General features: G+C 35.3%; 2 protein-coding genes across 5 annotated transcripts in view; one reads left to right on the top strand and one right to left on the bottom strand.

Moving 5' to 3' along the window:
- Window positions 1-21652, top strand: part of FAM214A (family with sequence similarity 214 member A) — an 85934-nt gene that overhangs the window by 42152 nt on the left and 22130 nt on the right. For all 4 annotated transcript variants that reach the window (XR_003912931.1, XM_029950555.1, XM_029950556.1 and 1 more), the window contains exons 3-6: window positions 16084-16268; window positions 17166-17368; window positions 17639-17764; window positions 18755-20600. Coding sequence is in view for 3 of the 4 variants with exons in the window: in XM_029950555.1 (XP_029806415.1) it covers window positions 16084-16268; window positions 17166-17368; window positions 17639-17764; window positions 18755-20600 (2360 nt within the window). In the remaining variant the exon portion in view is untranslated. The remainder of the gene's footprint in view (window positions 1-16083; window positions 16269-17165; window positions 17369-17638; window positions 17765-18754; window positions 20601-21652) is intronic.
- On the bottom strand, window positions 4025-4369 carry LOC115300948 (60S ribosomal protein L30-like). The gene has a single exon (XM_029950557.1). It carries the CDS (start codon window positions 4367-4369, stop codon window positions 4025-4027), a length of 345 nt encoding a protein of 114 aa, XP_029806417.1.

Raw genomic sequence — 21652 nt, 5'->3', positions numbered from 1 at the left:
TATAATTGTTAGAAAGTCACATTACTACCCACTTTTTCTCCCTCTGAGTTCCAACTAGAAGTATGTACACATGATTGATAGTAGATTAAGAAAGTATCACTTTATTCAACTGGGCATGCACCCTGGAATCCCACAAGCACAAGGCTTCTGGAAACCCATTTATGCCTGGTGTTTTCACTCCCTCTTATATTAATTGGGAATATGTAGGCTGTAGGGGACAAGCTTCAGCTTGCCTTATCCAGGGATCTAGAGCTAAATACCAGACTACCTCCTCTGAGTTTCAGGAAAGAACAGGAAATATGAGGCCAAATGAAGCTAAATGGCTGTTAGTTTTTATGTATTAGCTGGGGCTGCCATAACAAAACATCATAGACTAGGTAGCTTAATCAACAGGAAATCCATTTTGGCATATGGATTAGGAAGGCTGGGAAGTCCACGATCAGGGTGCCAGCTGATTTGGGTTTTGGTAAGGATTTCCTAACTTGCAGCCAGATGTCATCTCATTGCATGCCCACACGGTCTTTCCTGGGTACCTGTGCCTGGAGAAAGAGATCCCTCTTCTTTGTATAAGGCCACCATTCCTATTGGATTAGGGCCTTATCCTGTAACTTCATTTAACCTTAATTACCTCCTCAAACCTTGTCTCCAAATACAGTCACACTGGAGGTTTGGGCTTCAACATATGAGTTTTAAGGGGATACAATTGAGTCCATAGTATTTGGTTAACCTCACTTAAGGGGTCATTCAATGGCTTAAAATCACACCATTCATTTAGTTTCCAAAAGAGTAAGAGATTTTCTCAATATCTTTCTCTTACTGGTTTCTAATTTAATTCCATTATGGCTAGAGAATATACTTTGCTTGATTTAAATTTACTGATTTTAAATTTATCAAAATTTGTTTTTATGGTCCAGAATATGGTCAAATTATCTTAGTAAATGTTTTTGGGTACCTAGTAAAAATATGTTTTCTGCTTTTGTTGAGTGGAGCATTCTATAAATGATAGGTCAAGTTGACTGTACTGTTCAAGTTTTTTGTATTCCTACTGATTTTCTTTTACTTGTTCTATTGATTATTGAAAAGGGGGATGTTGAAATTTCCAAATATAATTGTGAATCTGTTTCTCCTTATAATTCTATCAGTTTTCACTTTACACATTTTGAAGCTATTTTGTTAGGTACATAAATGTTTAGAGCTGTTATGCTTTCTTGATGGATTGGCTTCATTAACATTATGAAATAGCTATCATTATCACTTGCAATATCATTTGCCTTGGAATCTATTTCATCTGATATTAATATAGCCACTCTAGTTTTCTTTTAATTAATATTAGGATGGTGTATCTTTTTCTAGTTTTTAACTTTTAGCCTCTTTGTGCCTTTATATTCAAAATGAGTTTTTATAGGCAATACGTAATTGTGTCTTTTTTTTAGTCCTATCTGACAATCTGCTTTTTAATTAGACCATTCACATTTAAGGTTATTGTTGATATGGATGAGATTAAATCTACCATCTTATCATTTACTTTCTGTTTGCCCCTTTTTGTTCCTCTTTGTTCCTTTTTTTTTTTTTTTTTTGGTCTTTTGGATTTTTTAAAAATTCTAGTCTATCTCCTTTGTTAACTTACTAATTATAATTAATTTTGTGGGTGTTTTGGTTTTGATTTTGATTCATTTTTTGGTTTTTGTTGTTTTTGGCATTTTACTAGTTATTTTAAGGTATGTGATAAACATGTTTAATTTGTTAAAGTTCACCTTTAAGCACATTATACCACTTTTTGTATAGTATAAAATTTTACAATAATATATAATTCCATTTCACCCTCTTCTGGCCCTTATACTATTGTAATGATGCATTTTACTTTTATATTATTATAAACCACATTTACTTTAAGTAGTTAATTCTATTTAAAAGTGGTTTAAAAATAATTTTATATTTACCTATATATTTATGATTTCCAATGCTGTTTGTGTAGATCCACATTTCCACATGGTGTCATTTTCCTTCTGACAGAGAACTTTATTTAACATTTTTGATAGTGCAGGTCTGTTGTAGATTAATTTTTTCACTGTGTGTGTGTGTGTGTGTGTCTGAAGAAGCATTCTGCTTGGTTTTTTTAAGGATTCTAGGTTGATAGTTTTCCTTTTTTCTGTCACTACTTTTCTTTTTGTCTAGAGCTGTCCTCTGTGTGCTATTCTTTCCCGTCTGTCGGTTCACCCTGTGATTCTAGCCACCTTGACTTCCCTTCTCCCTAATGCCTTTGTCCTACATTCAGGGAGACTATTAGGCTCCATCTGGTTCCCCTTCCCTGCACTCAGCTTGGAAACTTACTCAAGACAGTAAGGATGGCAGTTGAAAGGTTCACCTGTTGATTTCCCTCTCAGAGAACATTGTCTTTCACTGTCTCTTGTCCAGTGTCTGAAAATAGTTGTTTTGTGTATTTTGTGTGATTTAAGGTATGTGGGTAAATCAAGTCCCTTTTACTCTATTTGTCTGGAAAGAGCCCAATAACTACCAAAATCAAAGCAGTCAGACTAGCCACCTCACCTGCCTTGTGGAAAAATTCATAAAATGGAATGAGCCTTTTCCTCTCTTTATGTCCTCTGGTGGAAAGATAGGCTAGTGGTAAAGTCCTGCTCTCCCTGTGTACAGAGACCCCTCCTGAGTAAAAGGAAGAAGTTTCTTTTTCCTCTAACACTTATTACCATTTTATAAAGGAAGAAGCTAAATAACTTGCCTGAACTCGCCTAGGATTGACACTGGATCTTACTTGCTGTCTTTGTGAAAGTGGTAAAATTTTGAATTTCAGTTTCTACAGTGAATACTTTAACCATTGCATTTATGAAATAGTTATCAAAGGTCAGCTTTGTTTTCAATCTTTATATGAATTTTAATTTTTACTTTGGCCATCAGTTATGTTTTATAGAATCTCATTTCATTTCTAAAGATAGGAAGATTTTATGTTTTGTTGAATTAAATATATTATGAATGAAATACCCCATTAAATCAATAGTTTCTTGATTTATATTCTGGCCCTTTATGTGAAAACTCCACTAGATATGTTTTCTGACTATAAGGAGCAATGAATGCATTTATAGAGGGTTTTTAAATACTTGGCAACTAACACTGAGTGCTATTTTAGGTTCAATAATAACTGATACCTAATGTCATAATTCCTGCCATAGAAGGATATGCCTTCTAAAATCAAGGGTAGATTCTTTTTTTCTCAGAAATTTGTCAGAGAATAGAATTATTATTTTAACTTGCTTAGAGTTGCTCAATATTTGAATTTACATCTACTTGATCATAAAGCTTACTTTTTTCTCCCATTCGACCACAGGTACAGAACTATCACAGTACTATAGAAGAGTATCAAATTTCAGTATTTTGGGTTTAAGATGAATTATAATTTTGGCATCTTATTTAACCCTTAGCAGAATTAATCTTTTAAGATCATTTATGGAAAACCAATAGAAGAAATGAATACAAGTAATATAGTTATCAAATAATAAGTCATCTTTTAGATACCAGAGAAATAATTATGAGAAGTACTTAAGTTTCAGTCAATATTTTATGCTTACTAAACTAAAGCATTGTACCTCTTGAGCACTATTATGAACTAAAATTCATTGAATTGGTCTTTCTACTTTAAAATGATTTTAATCAGTGGATATACAGCTAACTTCTTATAATTAAGAGAATGTTATTTAAGAAAGACTAACATGGTCCTTGGCTAGATATAGGATTGATATTGATAATTAGCTTCTTCACAGTGTCGAATTGAAAACTTATATCCACAAATTTTTAAAAAATGTTTATTTTTGAGAGAGTGCAGGTAGGGTAGGGGTAGGGAGGGGACAGAGAATCTGAAGCAGGCTCCACACTGACAGCAGAGAACTCAATGTGAGGCTTGAACCCATTAACCCAGAGATCATGACCTGAACCAAAGTGGGACGCTCAACCGACTGAGCCACCCAGGCTCCCCTCCACAAATACATATATAGAGAGAGAAATTTTGCATGATTTACTTTTTACCAGTCTGTTCTGGCATGCTTCTAATATTAGAATCACCTGGATCAATAATAGCTAGTGTGCATACTCTGTAGTATTTCCCACACACTGTGCCCAATTCAATATTACTGCCACTATACTGATGGACACCAGTTTTGGCCAACATGGTATAGTATTTTATTTCAGATTTCCTCAAGGCTAGGCAGTTGTTGGTGAGGATGACCAGTTTCGCTTTGCCATGTCTGATCATTTTCAGAGTCTGCTTGTACCCCAGCACGCACTTTCCCCTTTTCATAATGAGTTGGAGCCTAGAGTTGATCAACTCCAGAGACTTTTTCTTCATCTTTGTGGCCACCATCTTCCTGCCTGAGGTGTGGGAGGGCCCCAACCAAAAGCAGCCACCAAGATGGCTTGGAGAGAGAAAAAGTTCACAAATAGTTTTAAATGCTTTTATATGCAGTCATAGTCCCTGTATATTGAGGCTATGCCAGTCAACTGAACAGACCAAAATCCCTGCCATTGTAGAGTTTACAGGGAGCAGGCAAGCAGTAACAATATAAATAACTAAATCTCATAGTTTGTAAGGGGAATCACTTGGCTAATAGAAGTGATTTAAGTTCTATAACAAAAAAGAGGCTTGTAGAAGACTACATCACAAGATGCCAACGGCACCCTAAGGAAGTAAGTGGTAGTTGTACAACTTTGTTGTAGTACAGACTAGGTCTGTTGTATATTTAGTGACATTTACTTACCCTAAAAGCAATTTAATATTGAAAGCAAAGGGCTGCTTATTCAATTTCAAAAGAAAATATGTGAGCCATGTAATTACGTGGATCAGCATTGTATTTTAGAGCATTTTAGTTACTTATCCAACCAACAGGGAAATCTCTTAACTTTTCATTAATAGTAGCTTTCATTTGTGCTCAATGCAAAATAAGTCTTGCTTGAAAGCTTGCTTGATTTTTATGTGCGAAAAAGTAAAATTTATTCTAGAAATAACCTATATGGCAAATTAGCCTTCGATATCTGTCCTATTACTTGAATTTATCAGCTTTAGATACTATAAAAAGTTAAAAAGTATTAGAAATGGAGTATTTTTCTTTCTTTTATGCTGTGATTCTTCACCTTAATATCTTCATCAGTTCCTAGAATCCCAAAGCTGGCAAGGTGATTTAGAGGTGGTAGAGTCTGAAAGTAGTCAGAGAAACCTAGAACAAAAGAGGCTAATAATGGAGAATGTAGACCTCATGAGTCCCAGCTTATTTTTCACTAGATCTTACTGTCTTACAGTGCAGCATTCTCACATGTCAGTTTTCCATGCGTTGGTTTATTTTTATCCCATTTATAAAAGAATATAGTAAGTTTTTTAAGTTATGGAGCACATTATCCACACAAAGAGTATGTACATTATAATTTCTCATGCAGTAGCTACCAAAAGCATTATCAGTCCCTTGTGTGGTGACTCCTTTGTGCCTTGCCTCAGTTATAGCTCCACCAGTCACACTCAAAATATCCGCTGTTTTAAATTTTGTGTTAATTATTTCCTTGTACTTCACTATACTTTGACCGTATATGTATGTGATCATCAAGTATGTTTAATGTTTCTTGTTTTTTACACATTTATGTAAAGAGAATCATCCTACTTATAATCGTCTATAACTTGTTTGTATCTATCACTTTTCTCATATTTATGTCCATTGCTGTATTGTGCCCCATTATATGAATATACCACAAAATACTCACTTTATAGATGATAGACATTTGTTATTGCTTTCACATTTTTATTATTACAGACAGTGCTTCTTTGAATATTATCATATTGGTCTGCTAGTGAATGGGCAGAAAATTTTCTCTGGGTTATATACCCTAGCAGAGTAATTATTGAGTTGTGGGACATGCACTTCTTTGCTAGATCATGCCAGGTTATTTTTCCAAATGATTGTACCTTAGTATACTTTTACTAGCAGTAATGAGTATCTCAGTTGCTTTACCCATTTACCAACACTTATTTGGTCAGACTAATTTTTTCCCCTTAAATATGGTGATTTTGAAATGGTATGTCATTGTGGATTTAATTTATATTTTAAGATGATTAGGGAAGCTCAGCATCATATGTTCATTAGCTTCTCAGGGTTCTTAGGTAAAATATTCCAGGTGTTTATCTTTGGTTATTTAGATTACAGATTTTTGCTCCCTGTTTTGGGCTTGTTTTCAGCCTCTATGGTGCCTTTGGTGTAGCACTTTGCTCCCCTTCCACAAGAACTTCTTACAGCCTACCATTTAATACAGGCAACTGTTTAACTCAACGACCCACTTGGACCACATAGTTTAAAACAATTCTTTTAAGGGTACCTAGGTGGCTCAGTCAGTTAAGTGACCAACTTCGGCTCAGATCATGATCTCATGGTCCGTGAGATCAAGCCCCATGTCAGGCTCCCTGCTGTCCCTCCTGTGAGCTAGCTGCCTTCGCCTCTGTGTCTTCTCTTTGTCCCCCTGCCCCCACTCTCAAAAAGAAGTTTGGGGCTCCTTTTATAGAGGTGCTAGTAGAAATGTGTGAGGAAACAGGAAGACCTACTTTGGAATGTTTGAAAGATGGGAGTTTGGGGAAATCATGAGAAACCATTAGGAAACAAAGTATTGGTTTTCCTTAGAAGACTTCCACCCCTTACTCCTTATTTGTTCAACCTCCTCTAGCTCTACTAGTACTCTATTTTCTTTATTCTTCCTTTTATATTTTCTCCCTTGTTTTCCTGCTGTTTATTGTTTCTTCTTCATTTATTTTGTTTCTCTTTCTTCCTTCCCTCCCCTTTTCTCTCTGTATTTTGATTCCAAATCTTAACTATTTTTTCTTTTCTGATTTTTTTCAAATTAAAAACAAGTTTTGAATGTTTATTTTTTGAGAGAGAGAATGGGGGAGGGGCAGAGAGAAAGGGAGACACAGAATGTGAAGCAGGTTCCAGACTGTCAGCACAGAGCCCAACGTAGAGCTTGAACCCACTAACTGGACACTTAACTTACTGAGCCACTCAGGTGCCCCTTTTCTGATTGTTTTCTTAAAAAGAAAGAAAGGAAGGAAGGAAGGAAGGAAGGAAGGAAGGAAGGAAGGAAGGAAGGAAGGAAGGAAGGAAGGAAGGAAGGAAGGAAGGAAGAAAGAATGCCCTTACTCCTTACACAAATGACTATACTTGAGTTGGTAAGTAGCCAGGAGGGAAATATAGATGGCACTTACATTCTGGAAGCTTTGTGTAATTGGAAATTTGAATTGGAGAGGAAAAGATGTCTGTTAGGAACCCCAATTATAGTCCTCTGGAAAGAGAATTCCCTTTCAGAGTTACATGATATACAATTTTACCTTCCTTGGTCTCTGATGAACTCTATTTTAGTGGCCTAGAAAATATCATCTTTGCTAACATTTGGGGAGGGAAATCTAACAATAAATAAGTTGCATTAAGTAGATGGAAACTTTTTTATGAGCTTACTAATTGCTTTTACTACTATAAAAAATTGTTTTCTGTTGTGCCTTTGTAGCATTTTTAGTTAAAGTTATTTTCATGGAAGATATATAAATACTAATCACAATTGCCACATTTTTGTCATATAGTTTGAATCTATTTATATTATAATACCTGAGCAGTTTAAGTGACATAAAATATACTCCATTTTAAGGTTTTGCTACAGTCTAGGATAGTGCTTTAAAAACTATAAACCACTGTACTTTTCATTGCTATAGTAAATGGTTTTATGATAAATTCAAGTCAGTAGGTAGTTGTTTTATATTATACAATATGTGTGAAGGTGGAAAAAGGGTTACTGACTTATTACTTGGCTGTAAGTAACTTAGAGAGCATAGAAACTCAGTGTGGCCTGAGTTCTGAGTACACAAGGCCTGTCAACCCTCACATCACACTTTTTATACTTTGAGGACTTTTTAAGGTAATTTTTAGTCTTTGGACTAGAAATATTTTGCTTTTAATATTATTTAGATCCTGTTTTAAGTTCAAAGTGCTTTCTTAAATACTATTAAACTTAAAATGATTGAGTGAATACCTTATGTTGGTTTTGTTTACAATTATCTTAAACTTTTATTTATATACATAAAATTTGCAAAATACTAGCTGTAAGTCAGAAGGTCTACAAACATGAGCAGCGACATTAAGAAAATTTAAGAAACATTTTAAGGCATTGAAAATAATTGAAGTACCCTAATTTCCGCATGTCAAATCACTAAACATAGATATCTTTTGTCATTTCTGTTGGTTAAAGATTTATTGTGATGAAATCTTTGAGACCTACCCCTCAAAATTACCTGTTCTCAGTATTTTAGAGAAGACCCTGTCAGATGATAGAAGTGCCTATCAAGTTGGAATTAAGGAAATAAATTCTCTTGAAAAACAGATTACTAAGGCCCAGGAATATACATGAATATAATAATTTCAGCGGTGGTGGGGGCTAACAACTCTTTTTTTAAATATTAGTATGAATAAGTTCTATATTTTAAAAACATAAATAGAATGTTAAATAGAAGTTGAAGAACTTCTTGCACATTGCCTGATATACTGACCACCTTCAACCTGCTGTTGATTGTAGGGATCATTATGATGTTTACCTATAATATCTGAGTTCTTCAGAGCTGCTCATACTTCAACATAAATCTTAAGCTGATTTACAAATGACAATGCTTTTGAGGCACCTGGGTGGCTCAGTCGGTTAAGCCTCCGGCTTCAGCTCAGGTCAGATCTCATGTTTGTGGGTTCGAGCCCCGCGTCAGGCTCTGTGCTGACAGCTGGCTCAGAGCCTGGAGTCTGCTTCCGGTTCTGTGTCTCCTTCTCTCTCTGCCCCTCCCCCTCTCATGCTTTGTCTCTCTCTGTATCAAAAATAAATAAAACATTAAAAAAAAATGACAACACTTTTTAATTAGCTAAATAACTACTTAAGCACCTTTTCATTTTGCTAATGTATTCATTGTGCACCTTTAAATGCCAGGCACTGTCTTAGGTACAAGTAATAGAATAATGACTATTTTATACCGGGCTCCTACATGCCTATAGTTTATGGTCTAAATTAGAGACAAACAGCCATTATAGTATTGTGAGAATTACAGCAGGAACACATGAAAGTTATGAGAGGATTTTGTTCTGTATCTGCTTCCCACCTAAGCTGAAATTTAATTGAAATCAGGGACTATAAAGAAGTCGAAAGATTTCATCTTCTCTATTGGAAAATAAGCAGTTTGTAGCATTGTAGTCTTTTGTTAAGCCCCCCCCCTTTTAAGTTTATTTATTTTGAGAGCACAAGTGTGAGCAGGAGAGGGACAGAGGGAGAGGGAGAAAGAGAATCCCAGGCAGGCTCCCCACTATCAGTGTGGAGCCCAACACAAAGCTAGAGCTCACAAACCATGCGTTCATGACCTGAGCCAAAATCAAGAGTTGGACACTTAACCGGTTGAGCCACCAAGGTGCCTTTAATTCTTGCATCTCTTCCTTTTAATTCCTGCTTCTTTTCCCTCTTTGGTGCTTTCTCACTCATTTATAACTCTTATTTTGAAATATTCAAAATGTCAGGATTGGATGATCATGGAATATAGCAATTCATATCAGATATAGTACATATTAAGGAAGCACGCCTAAGGTGGTTAAGCATCTAATGTCTCAGTGGCAAAAAATGGGATTCAGAAGGTTTGCATGGGCAGAGAAACAGACCATTCTGGGAGGAGTGAAGTGGCCATGTAAACTGGAAAGTCCAGTTCGAATTACCAGGAAAACAGGGATTGAGGATTAGACACCAAGATGTTTTATAGCAAAGGACCACAATCAACATTCAGAGGCTGGATAACTGATACAGTAGGAAGAACAGTAAGAATGACCTGGATACTAAGCGAACAAATACCTAAGGCTGAGTCTCCATCCTTAAGTCCTTAGATTTATTTTATTTGGTTTTTAATTTTTTAATGTTTCTTTTTGAGAGAGATGAGACAGCACAAGTGGGGGAGGGGTAGAGAGGGAAATACACACAGAATCTGAAGCAGGCTCCCGGCTCTGAACTGTCAGCCCAGAGCCCAGTGCAGGGCTAAAACCCATGAACCATGAGATCATGACCTGAGCCAAAGTCAGAAGCTTAACTGACTAAGCCACCCAGGTGCCCCCATCTGATGTTTTTCTTATTAATTTGTTCTTGTTTTTCTCCACCACCACTATAATATAAGCTCAAAGTCCAGTGTTTAGGAAAATACCAGGCACACAATAGATATATAATAAATAATTGTTGAATAAATGGAGTCTTAATACTTTTATACTGAGTCCAGTTCTCTGAGCATAACCTTTTCCACTAATTCTTAACACCCATTCTCAGTTCCCTACATATATGTTTCTCATGTTATTAGTATGAGACTCTAGATCTCACTTAATTTTTTAATGTCTTTTTTTTTTTTTTTTTTTTTTTTTTTAGAGAGAGAGAAAGAAACAGAGTGACCTGGAGAGAGGCAGAGAGAGAGGGAGACAGAGAATCTGAAGCAGGCTTCAGACTCTGAGCTGTCAGCACAGATCCCGAACTGGGCTCAAACCCATGGACTGTGAGATCATGAACTGAGCCAAAGTCAGATGCTTAACTGAGCCATTCAGGCGCCCCTTTCACGTAATTTTTTAAAATTTATTTTTAAAAAGCCAAGAAAAGCATTCTGCTAAGTTCCAATATTTCAACCAATGCTGTTACCTATGTTTGTCTTCACAAATTCCTATATTAAATAAAACTATGGCCTACTAAATAGGAGTTCTATAAGACAGGGACTAAAATTCATGATACTAGGTAATGCTTTTATTTACATGTTATTTTTCAATTAAAAGGCCTTATCATTTATCTGATACTAACTAGAGGACAGTAGTTTATTTAAAATTTTATGTGTTTGTATGTTACTTTTATGAAAGGGCTGATAATATTTTGTTGTATGTATGTCTTTGTATGTGGCACATGTAATCCCACAGCACATGATCATAACATTCTTTCTTTTGAAACACTGTTTTTCACTTTTGACACTTCCCTTGTCAAAAGTAGACCTATATCATTATTTTAGATATAACTGTACCCAGTTTATTAATCAGTCCTATGTTATAGGACCTTTAGGTTTATTCCAGTTTTTTAATTGGTATAAACATTTTAATAAATATCCTTTAATATTCAGCTCAGTGTATGTGTTATTTTGTAGAAGGAAGATTTTAATTCATATTATCAGATTGTCTTCTATGAAGTTGAAAGGACATTATTGTTAGAGAAACTTTTTTTTCTTATTAGCAACCCCCAGGTTATTTTCCTGCTTCTCTTGTCATTGTCTTCCATGTCATTAGAAGTGTGGAATTTTCAGCTACGTTGCCAGGCTTTAGAAGTAAACTGAACAGCTTATCTAGCAGCCCAGTAATGGGTAAGACCTTCTTTTTCCATTCTAGGCAGGGCTTTGAAGTAGCTCCAAGCTATCCTGGAGTTTTGTTCTAAATCACTATATGATGAGTACTTGTTCAGAGGGGTTCCTGGGCTCCTTAGAAGGATGTAGTGGTTCTGGCTTCTCTCCTGGGTTTTTTTCTGTGCTGCTTCTGAAAAACAGAGATTCATAGACTCTCAGGGTTGAAAGAACTCTTGCTACCACTTACTAACTAAATCCATTAATCACACCCCTGGCATGTGTCTCTCAGTCTGTCCTTGAATATTCCTGATGATAAAAAATTTACTTCTGTTGGGAGTCCATTTTATATGTAGATCACTCTGATCAAAGATTTTTTGGTTACCAAATTGTTCATCTCGTTTATTAAACAGAACAGATGGGGAACTTTATAAGAAAAAGCTGAACTCCACAGCCAGAAGTACATGCTACTACAAAAGCAGCCAGTTTGGTCATGGCTCTCAGTCAAACTGGTGTAAACACAATCCTTATTGAGGTCTTAGAGATAGAGGGATTCTAGAACTATGTTTTAATTCATTGATTCCCCAGTCTCCAAAGATCTGTACTTCATGGACTGTGAAAACTTAATACATCCTCTGTTTGCTTCACTTCTATGCTTTATATCAAATAATTTATTTCTTCTAAAATATGTAACTACTAGGTAAGATTTACAATCCATATTTGTCTAGATAGGAAACACTTTTTGTTGTTATAAAGGCACATTGTTTTCAGAGGCCCTAAAATCATAACTTCTAGAATAAACTCAAAATATCAAGTTATAGTGGTTGAATTTTCCTTAGCATGACATATTTCTCAGTTATTGTTCATATTCCTTATGGTAAACTCTGCTGTCTTGTGTTTTAGAGGTTGACATTACCAAAATTTTAACCATACAACTTTTCTAATGGCTGCTCTGATTTAGTATTCTCATTTCTTAAAATTCAGACACCCATACATTTTTCCTGACAATTCCTTAAGGTTGTCACCACCAAGTCACATGCATTTAGGTAATATTTCATTTTTCATAATACCACAGTATAATCCATGCTATTCCTTTTTAGTATTTATTTTTGGGAGAGTGAAAGTGGGGGGGGGCCAGATAAAGGGGGACAGAGGATCCAAAGTGGGCTTTGCTGACAGGCTTACAGCAGTGAGTCCAATGAGGGGCTCGAACTCACTAACTGCGAGATCATGACCTGAGCCAAAGTCACATGCTCAACCTAATGAGCCACCCAAATGACCTCCAATTCTCATGTAATAGTTACATAGATAGCTAACAGATAACTGCTATCATCTCTCTTTGCTTTGAATTTTTCATTTAAACATTTAATACTCTGGGGGAGCCTGGATGGCTCAGTCAGTTGAGCATTTGACTCTTGACTTCAGTTCAGGTCGTGATCTCATAGTTGGTGAGTTTGAGCCCCATATTGAGCTGTACACTAGCAGCACTGAACCTGCTTGGGATTCTCTCTCTCCCTCTCTCTGCGCCTCCCTCTCTCAAAATAAATAAACCTTAAAGGAAAAGTTATTTTTGTAATCATTTAGTTTTTATCACTTTAAACTTGATGACTCCTAGTGTGTAAGGCATTCTTTGCTAGGGCTTTAGAGATTAAATTATAGTTTTGCAGACATAAGGACAACACTCTCATACTCCCCACTCTTTGTGCCCTTCCCCCTTTCTTAATCTGACCTTGTAGGGTTTTTCTTAAGTATCATTTTTTGTTTGTTTGTTTATATAGTAGCACATAAAAGTGAGACGTATTGTTTAGGCTATGGGTCATCCTTGGTATTCATAGGGAGTAGCTGACATATTGGCATCATCTGGCTTTCCAAAGATTAGGAACCACTGCTCTGTCACAATTCTTAGTTTTCCAGGATTATCTGACAGACTCAGGGAAATGAACATAATGAGCCCAGAGAAATATCACAGGAGCTAAAATCATGCTATCATATAGTTCATGCCAAGCGTGAGGTAGCTATGAAAACTCACAGAACCACCAGAAAATGGGATTCAGTGGAATTCTTTTTACATCTTTTCCTTTCCCTTGAAAGACACCAGGATTTAACTCAGTGAATCCCAGAAGACTACAGGAGACCCTTGATTTATAATCTAATTGGTTCCTGGAAGAAAGTTGAAAGTTGAGATACCTCTCTTGTTTTTCTTGTCACATTATTACAAATTAGGGTCTGGAAACGACAGGTCTTCCTTGACTTACAGTGGGGTTATATCCTGATAAACCCTCATAAGTTGAAAATATCTTGAGTGAAAAATGGATTTACACACTCCTAACCTAGCAAATGTCATAGCTTAGCCTAGCCTGCCTTGAACGTCCTCAGAACACTTACATTAACCTATGATGGGGCAAAATAATCTAAACAAAGCCTATTTTATAATAAAGTGTTGAATATGCCTGTAATTCATTGAATACTACACTGAAATTGAGAAAGAGAATGGTTGTATCACTACAGAATGGTTGTAAGTGTATTGGTGGTTTGCTGTCTCTGTCACGTGGCTGACTTGGCGCTGGAGTTCACTGCAGCTGCCAAGCCTCACGAGAGAGCACCCTACCATATTGCTGGTCTGGGTAAAGATCAGAATTCAAAGTAAGTTTTCTCCTGAATGCATATCACTTTCACACCATTATCAAGTCAAAAAATAGTAAGTTGATTAGGGGCTGTCTGTTCCAATATGTGTTAATATATATGTTGCATATGTGTTATTTGACTTATATTTTTATAAACATATATTAAAGTATGTCATAGCAGTATTTATAACTGCAATAAAAGAAAGCAGGTATGAGGTAGTAGTGGTTAAGGAATCAGATTCTGGAGCCATACTGTTGATTCAAATTCCAACTTCACTATTTACTGGCTGGGTAATCTTGCGCAAGTTACTTAACTTCTCTGTGCTTCAGTTATCTTTAAAATGGTAAAGTTCCTACCTTTCAGAGCTGCTCTGAGTATTGAATGAGTTAATGTGTAGAAAGGCCTTATAATTGGCAATGTCTGACAGTGTTATGAAGTGTTTACTGTCATTTACATATGTTGCAGATGGTCATTTTAGGGAATATTTTCTGAATGGTCTTAAAATACCAGCTCAATAAAGTTGGCTTGAAAGCTGCTGCTTTTCCAGATAAGCCTTCCTGAGTCTAGAAATAGGCATTCTTTGTCATTTCCTTCAAAGCTATTCACAATCTGGCTCCCGTTCTTTCTTTTCCATGCTTTCTCTATACAAATTCTCTAATAAAGTTGCACTTTCTCTCTCCTGGTTCTGCTCAATGCCTATCTCCTTCAAAAAAATATATTTTAAGTATAGTTGTTCCACAATGGTACATTAGTTTCATGTGTATAACACAGTGATTCAGCTTTCCTATGCTATGCTCACAAGTGTAGCTACCATCTGTCACCATACAACGCTATTACAATATCATTGACTATTTTCCCTATGCTGTGCCTTTTATTTTCTTGACTTATTTATTGCACAACTGAAAGCCTGTATCTCCCACTCTCCTTCACACATTTTGCCCATCCCCAAACCCCTTTCCTCTGACAACCATCAATTTGTTCTCTGTATTTATAGATCTGACTCTGCTTTTTGTTTATTTCAATGCCTACCTCTTTTGCAAAATTTTATCTCTATTATCTGAACACATTGGAATTCATTAACTGCTATAGTGTTCCATTTGTTTTTAAGATGGTTAATGAATCACAAACCGTTTGAGATAGGAACTATGCTGCATTACGATTCTGTATCTCCTGTCACATAATAAGGTGTAGCAAGTACCTGAAGTATGTGTTGTTGAATTGGATTGCACAACAAATTGAATTTTGTGTGTGTACATTTGCATGAGTGTTCAACCTATGTAACAGGCTAATGCTTATGAAATTTAACTGTTTCACAAATTTGGAGCACTTGTGAGAAATATAAAAATTACTGCAAATACGTGAAAACACCTGCATATCAAATTGTTTGGAACTGCATAGTAACCAAAAAAAATCACACTTTATATATTGTAATCTGGGCCTGCATTTCTTGCTGGATGATTATAGCATTTCTCGTTTTGACATTACTCATAATGTACAGCGTAGGCAGAGAAGGTCTCCATAGCTCTGAATGTCCACAGCACAGACGGGTTCTAAGAATAAGGAACTAGATAAGAAAGAGACAAGGGAAAAAAAGGGAGAAACATGTATTTGAATTTGCATCTTTAATGTTTAATAATAGTAACAAAATATCTTAGCTAAGAGAAATATAATAAGACTGTTTAACCTTTTGGTTATTGGTGAAATTTTGTGTGTGAAAACTTTGCTTTTGACATACGAAAATATAAATATCTATACAATTATAAATGATTTCTAAATCTTAGACATTTTAACTGAAGTTGACATAAAAATAATTTTATGCTGTAGTTTCAACCATCTTGGCCTTAACTGGAATTTGGAATTATCCGTACTCTTCTTACCTTGTATACCTTGTGAATCAAGAATTTGCTGTATTTTAATTGCCTCATTTTTCCCCCTTTCACTCTTTGTTTGTGAATATAATTGAATATGGATTGTGACTTTAGGTATTTTATGCATAAATGGTGAGTTCTTACAAATACATTAAATTGGGGACTCCTCTTCCTTGTTTTTTTTAATACCAGATACTCTAGATGAATATTTTGAATATGATGCAGAGGAGTTCTTGGTCTCTTTGGCCTTGTTAATAACAGAGGGACGAACACCTGAATGTTCTGTAAAAGGTCGCACAGAAAGTTTCCATTGCCCTCCAGCACAGTCCTGTTATCCAGTAACTACCAAACATGAATGTAGTGACAAGCTGGCTCAGGTGAGTATTTGTTCTTTCTCTTTCATATAAACTAGTTTAAATTCTGTTACCACTTTTGTTATATGACAATTATAATGTTCACATTTAAATATGAAATCAGTTATAACTATACTGAAAAAATCCTAACCTTCGACCATGGCTGATACCCCTGACTCTTAATTAAGCAATGCTCTTAAAGGCATAGTAGGTACCTTTGCAGAGCAGCATGCAGGTTGACAGCCAATTTCATGCCTGCCTCTTTATATGCCAGATTTATGATTATTATTGCTATTGACTTTATGTTTATTGAGTAAAATTATGATTGTCTTCTTCAAATTAACCAATTTCCCTTTTATATTTTTTTCTATGGAAGGATACTTTTTGCTATCATAGTAGTATTTTTATATAATGTTAAAGATATTTATTTTGACAGGTAGTGTATAATATGCTATAAGGATTTTCATAACAGTTCCTTAAATATAAACCAAAATTTTACATTTTTAAAATCTTGTCTATTTTGAGCATTTAATGAAAATGAGTCTTAATATTTTGGTTTTAGAATGAATTTTTGTTTTGTAATAATGATATAATTAACAAAACTAGAATAGACTGGGCCACCTCAAGCCCTGTCAGACATGTATGGCAGTTATTTTTCCACAAAATATAGCAAAAGTATCCCCCCCGGCAAACTTACATCATAAATGTTCAGTACTAATCCTTGCACTCTAGAACTCACTAGTGTTAACCCATTATTTAATGAGGAAATCTAAATAAATAAGCATTATTGACTTGAATAAATTGAATAAAAATTGACTCATTTCTCATATAGATGTCTGTTTTACAATTATAACTTTAAAGTGTAAATATAAAATTCCTTGGGTTATTGAGATATTTTGCTTATATTCATTTTCTCTTAAGTGCCGCCAAGCCAGGAGAACTAGGTCAGAGGTCTCACTCTTGTGGAAGAATAACCTTCCAATCATGGTGGAAGTGATGTTACTCCCAGATTGCTGCTACAGTGATGATGGGCCCACCACAGATGGAATCGATCTCAATGATCCTGCAATTAAGCAAGATGCGTTGTTATTAGAAAGATGGATATTGGAGCCAGTTCCTCGACAGTAAGTTGTTAAACTGTGTTTCAAGTTGTTCTTGGTAAATCAGGTTTTTGATTCCTTTCTGTAAACTATTTTAGTAATATATCATGTTTTGACTCTCTTTATGTAGTAAAATTTAGACATTTCGTACTTATGTGAATTCAAGTGACACTAGTAACTGCACTTCTATACTCCTGAAAGCACATACCCAGAATATATTTATTTTAGCTTCTTTCTAAAATTCAATCATTTTGTACTTGCTGACATTTAAATGATACTTTTTACTTCTCTTAGGAGTGGTGATCGATTTATTGAAGAGAAGACTCTTCTATTGGCTGTCCGCTCATTTGTGTTTTTTTCTCAATTAAGTGCTTGGCTGAGTGTTTCTCATGGTGCTATTCCACGAAATATTCTTTACAGGTATGTCTTGGGCAAAATAAGGACAGTGTATATTTAACTTTGTTGGTTAGCTACTGAATGATATTTTACCTTAAAAGCAATTTATTTCCTTCATTTCTACATGGAAGTAAATCATATTTACTGAAGTTTTTCATAAAACAAGTGAGAGAAATTTAAATGCGAATCAGTAAGAACTTTACTTTTTGGGTTAAATTTAGCACAGAATGTTGATTTTATTTGATTTTTATTTTTTAATGTTTGTTTATTTTTGAGAGACAGACAGAGCATGAATGGGGGAGGAGCAGAGAGAGAGGGGGACACAGAATCTGAAACAGGCTCCAGGCTCTGAGCTCTCAGCACAGTGCCTGAGATGGGGTTCAAACTCAGGAGAAGTGAGATCATGACCTGAGCCGAAGTTGGACGCTTAACCAACTGAGCCACCCAGATGCCCCTGGGATAGAATGGTTTTCAGAGAGCTTTTTAGCTTTAAAAACCAACAATGGGCTTAAATAGAAAATCATTGTGGGCTGCTGGGTTTCCATAATGGTAGACTTATTTAATTTCTGCATCTTTTGTTTGTTTGTTTTCTGTATCCTGAAAACTATAAATTTGTAGGCTGCTGAGCAATTGTCTAATTGTTTCTTTAGGCTGGTGGCCATTAGATAGAGTATCTCTTAATCACATCTTATAACAGAATTAGCTGAATCCATTTATTTAGTAGTAAATACAGAGTCTGTTTATTTCTGTTTTAACAAATAATTCTAAATTATAGTATTCTTGAACTTTAATGCTTAAGTAGTCTTGTGTTCTTAAAAAGATCATCTCTAAGCATAGACTATTGTGCATTTTATGTTGTTTTTATCAGAATGACATGCATGGCAAAGTAGCTGAATGTAAAACCTTAATAGTAATTAATGCAAATAAAGATAAGCATATCAATATTTAATATTGTTTATACAATAATGTTATAAGTGTTATAATGTATTTCTTTATTTTTCTGTATGATTCTAGAATCAGTGCTGCTGATGTAGACCTACAGTGGAATTTTTCACAGGCCCCAGTTGAACATGTGTTTCCTGTTCCTAATGTTTCTCACAATGTGGCCTTGAAAGTCAGCGTTCATTCCTTGCCCAGACAATCTAATTATCCAGTTTTGACCTGTAGTATTCACACGAATATTGGCCTTTATGAGAAAAGAATTCAAGACCATGAACTTAAAGTCCATCAGCACCGCAATTCTAATGAAGTAGAACAATGTAGTACGAATAGTTCACAGCATCTGTGTAGCAAACAACCTTGGACCATGGCACCTGAAAGCATATTGCATGCCAAAAATGGCACAACTTCAGAATATACTGCAGCTGTCAGAAATGTCAAACTGTATCCAGGCACTGGCAGTAAATCTGACTATGGAACATGTCAAGCCAATATTCAGAGCTTCAGTGGTAGAGGAGACAAACGGTCACATGAAACACCAATGAGAACTTTAAAATCATTTTCAATGATTGATTCCAGGATTTCTAGCCACCAGAGTTCCTGGCAGTCAGTTGGTGAGACTAATCCTTTAATAGGCTCTTTAATTCAGGAGCGACAAGAAGTTATTGCAAGAATTGCTCAGCATTTGATTCATTGTGATCCAAGCACTTCACCTGTTTCTGGACATCCATTTAATATGCAAGACTCTAGTTCACTTAATTCAAAACTTTTCCGAGTTTCAAAAGAAAATGAAAATGTGAGAACATATAAAGAAACTTTCTCCATTTCTTTTGGTAGTCCAGACCTCACCTCCTCAGAAGACACCAGTGAGGGGAAAATTCAAGTAAAACCAGATACTTCTCGAAGTGAAACTGGCAATTCCAGTGGTCTTTATTCTCGTCAGTCTGTTGGTGAGACAAATCCTTTGATTGGCTCTTTACTCCAGGAGCGACAAGATGTTATTGCAAGGATTGCTCAACACTTGGAGCATATTGACCCAACAGCATCACATATACCCCGGCAGTCATTCAACATGCATGAGTCCAGTTCAGTTGCTTCTAAAGTGTTTAGGAATACATATGAAGGCAAAACTTTGTGGAAGAAAAACAAGGATGATACCTCTGTTTCCATTTCCAATACAAAATTTTCCTTGTTAGAAGACAGTTGTGAAGGGGAAAATTTAATACCTAATAAATCATTTAGTTCTTTTAAATGCAATGGTAAAGTCAAATCCTCTTTGAAACCTCAAATAAGAAGAAATCTGTATCAGGACAATCCTAGTGAAACCATCCAAAACGTTTTTCAAGAGACACAGAACAAAGCCACTAATTTATTGACTCCCTCAAAAATGCCTCACTGCAAAAAAAATAATTTAGATTTGACAGTCAGATTGGAAAATACACTTTTTGAGTGTCAATTTAAGGAGCAAGAAGTTAGCAATGAAATTGATAAAAAGTATTCAAATTGCAACAGTATCGACCAACAGATTTACACAGATAAGTATAAGGAAAAAAGAATAAAAAATGAAAATTGTAATCCAGAATATTTTAACAATCATGAATTTGATAATTCCCCAAAAAATGACTCAAAAATAAAAGCTATGTTGGAAATGTCTGAATATTTGAACAAAAATGAAAGCACATGCTCAAATAAAGACTTAAAAAAGCCCAAGACAAGTGAGCAAAATACTCAACTTAATAGTATAGAAAATTATCTCAATAAAGATAAAGAAGTTTGCAAATGCAAAAAGCCAGACCTATTAAAAAATGAACAGGATAAGAAAGAAGACATAATTGATGAAAAATCTCAAAACTGTTCTCAGAGAAAGAAAGTAAAAGACTCTTTGTCTACATGTGAGCAACTGAAAAATACAGAGGTGTTGGTAGGTAACATCTTTCAAATACAATTCTCAAACATTTATAATGGTTTGAATTTTGTTTACAGAATATCTAGTTACAAAGGCCCAGGTTTTCCATTAATTATAGCACATACTGTACTATATACTATACAATCAGTTCTACTAAGCCTGCTACAAAAATAGTATTAACATCCTTGCAAAATAACCTACTTAAGAGCAAATGCTAGGTGAATTCTTCCCATTGCCCTTTTTTGGTTATTTAAATACTGTGGACAATTGCTGGAGAGTAAATAGGAGTCAGAAATGAAACTCACATCAGCTTAACATATTTGTAGCTCTGCCTAACACAGTGTACCTGTTGTGTTATGCCAATGCTCAGCTAAAGATTTTAGGAATATCTGTAGAGAAGTCACAAGGCTGTTGGTCAGAATGCCTGAATTCCTGTCCTGACTTCACAATTTGGTCCTTGAGTCACACTGAATAAGCCATGTAAATTCTAAAAACCTCAGTCTCCTCATTGAAAATGAGAATGATAAATTTCTTTTGCCTATCTCAGAGTTGTGACAGTCACATAATAGACTTTAAAATGTGTAAATCTTTAATGCATTATATAATTATAAGATAGTTAACTTATTTACGTTTTATTTAACTTTTACCAAACCATTTTTATAACTTTAGAAAATTATTAGGCTTAAATTTCCTTTATTTCTCCATGTATTATCACAAATTTAAATCTCAGTTATATGGAAAAGTACTTTTTTTTGAATGTTCATTTATTTGTGAGAGAGCGTGCATGAGCAGGGGAGGGGTAGAGAGAGGAACACAGAGAATCCAAAGCAGGCTCCAAGCCATCAGTGCAGAGCAGTATATTGGGCTCAAACCCACGAACCAGAGATCATGACCTGAGCTGAAGTCCGATGTTTAACCGACTGAGCTACCCGGGTGCCACTAGAAAACTACTTTTTAACTGCCTTGATCTAAATCTGAAGGACCTTAGTTTATCTTCTTGATCACTAAAATTCGTTTTGCTAGACTTAAGAGTTTTAATAATTGTACCATGTTTCCAATTTCTATTT

Source organism: Suricata suricatta, chromosome 9 (genome assembly GCF_006229205.1).
Source record: "Suricata suricatta isolate VVHF042 chromosome 9, meerkat_22Aug2017_6uvM2_HiC, whole genome shotgun sequence".
Classification (NCBI taxonomy): Eukaryota; Metazoa; Chordata; class Mammalia; order Carnivora; family Herpestidae; genus Suricata; species Suricata suricatta.
This window is presented reverse-complemented; position numbering and strand designations above follow the sequence as displayed.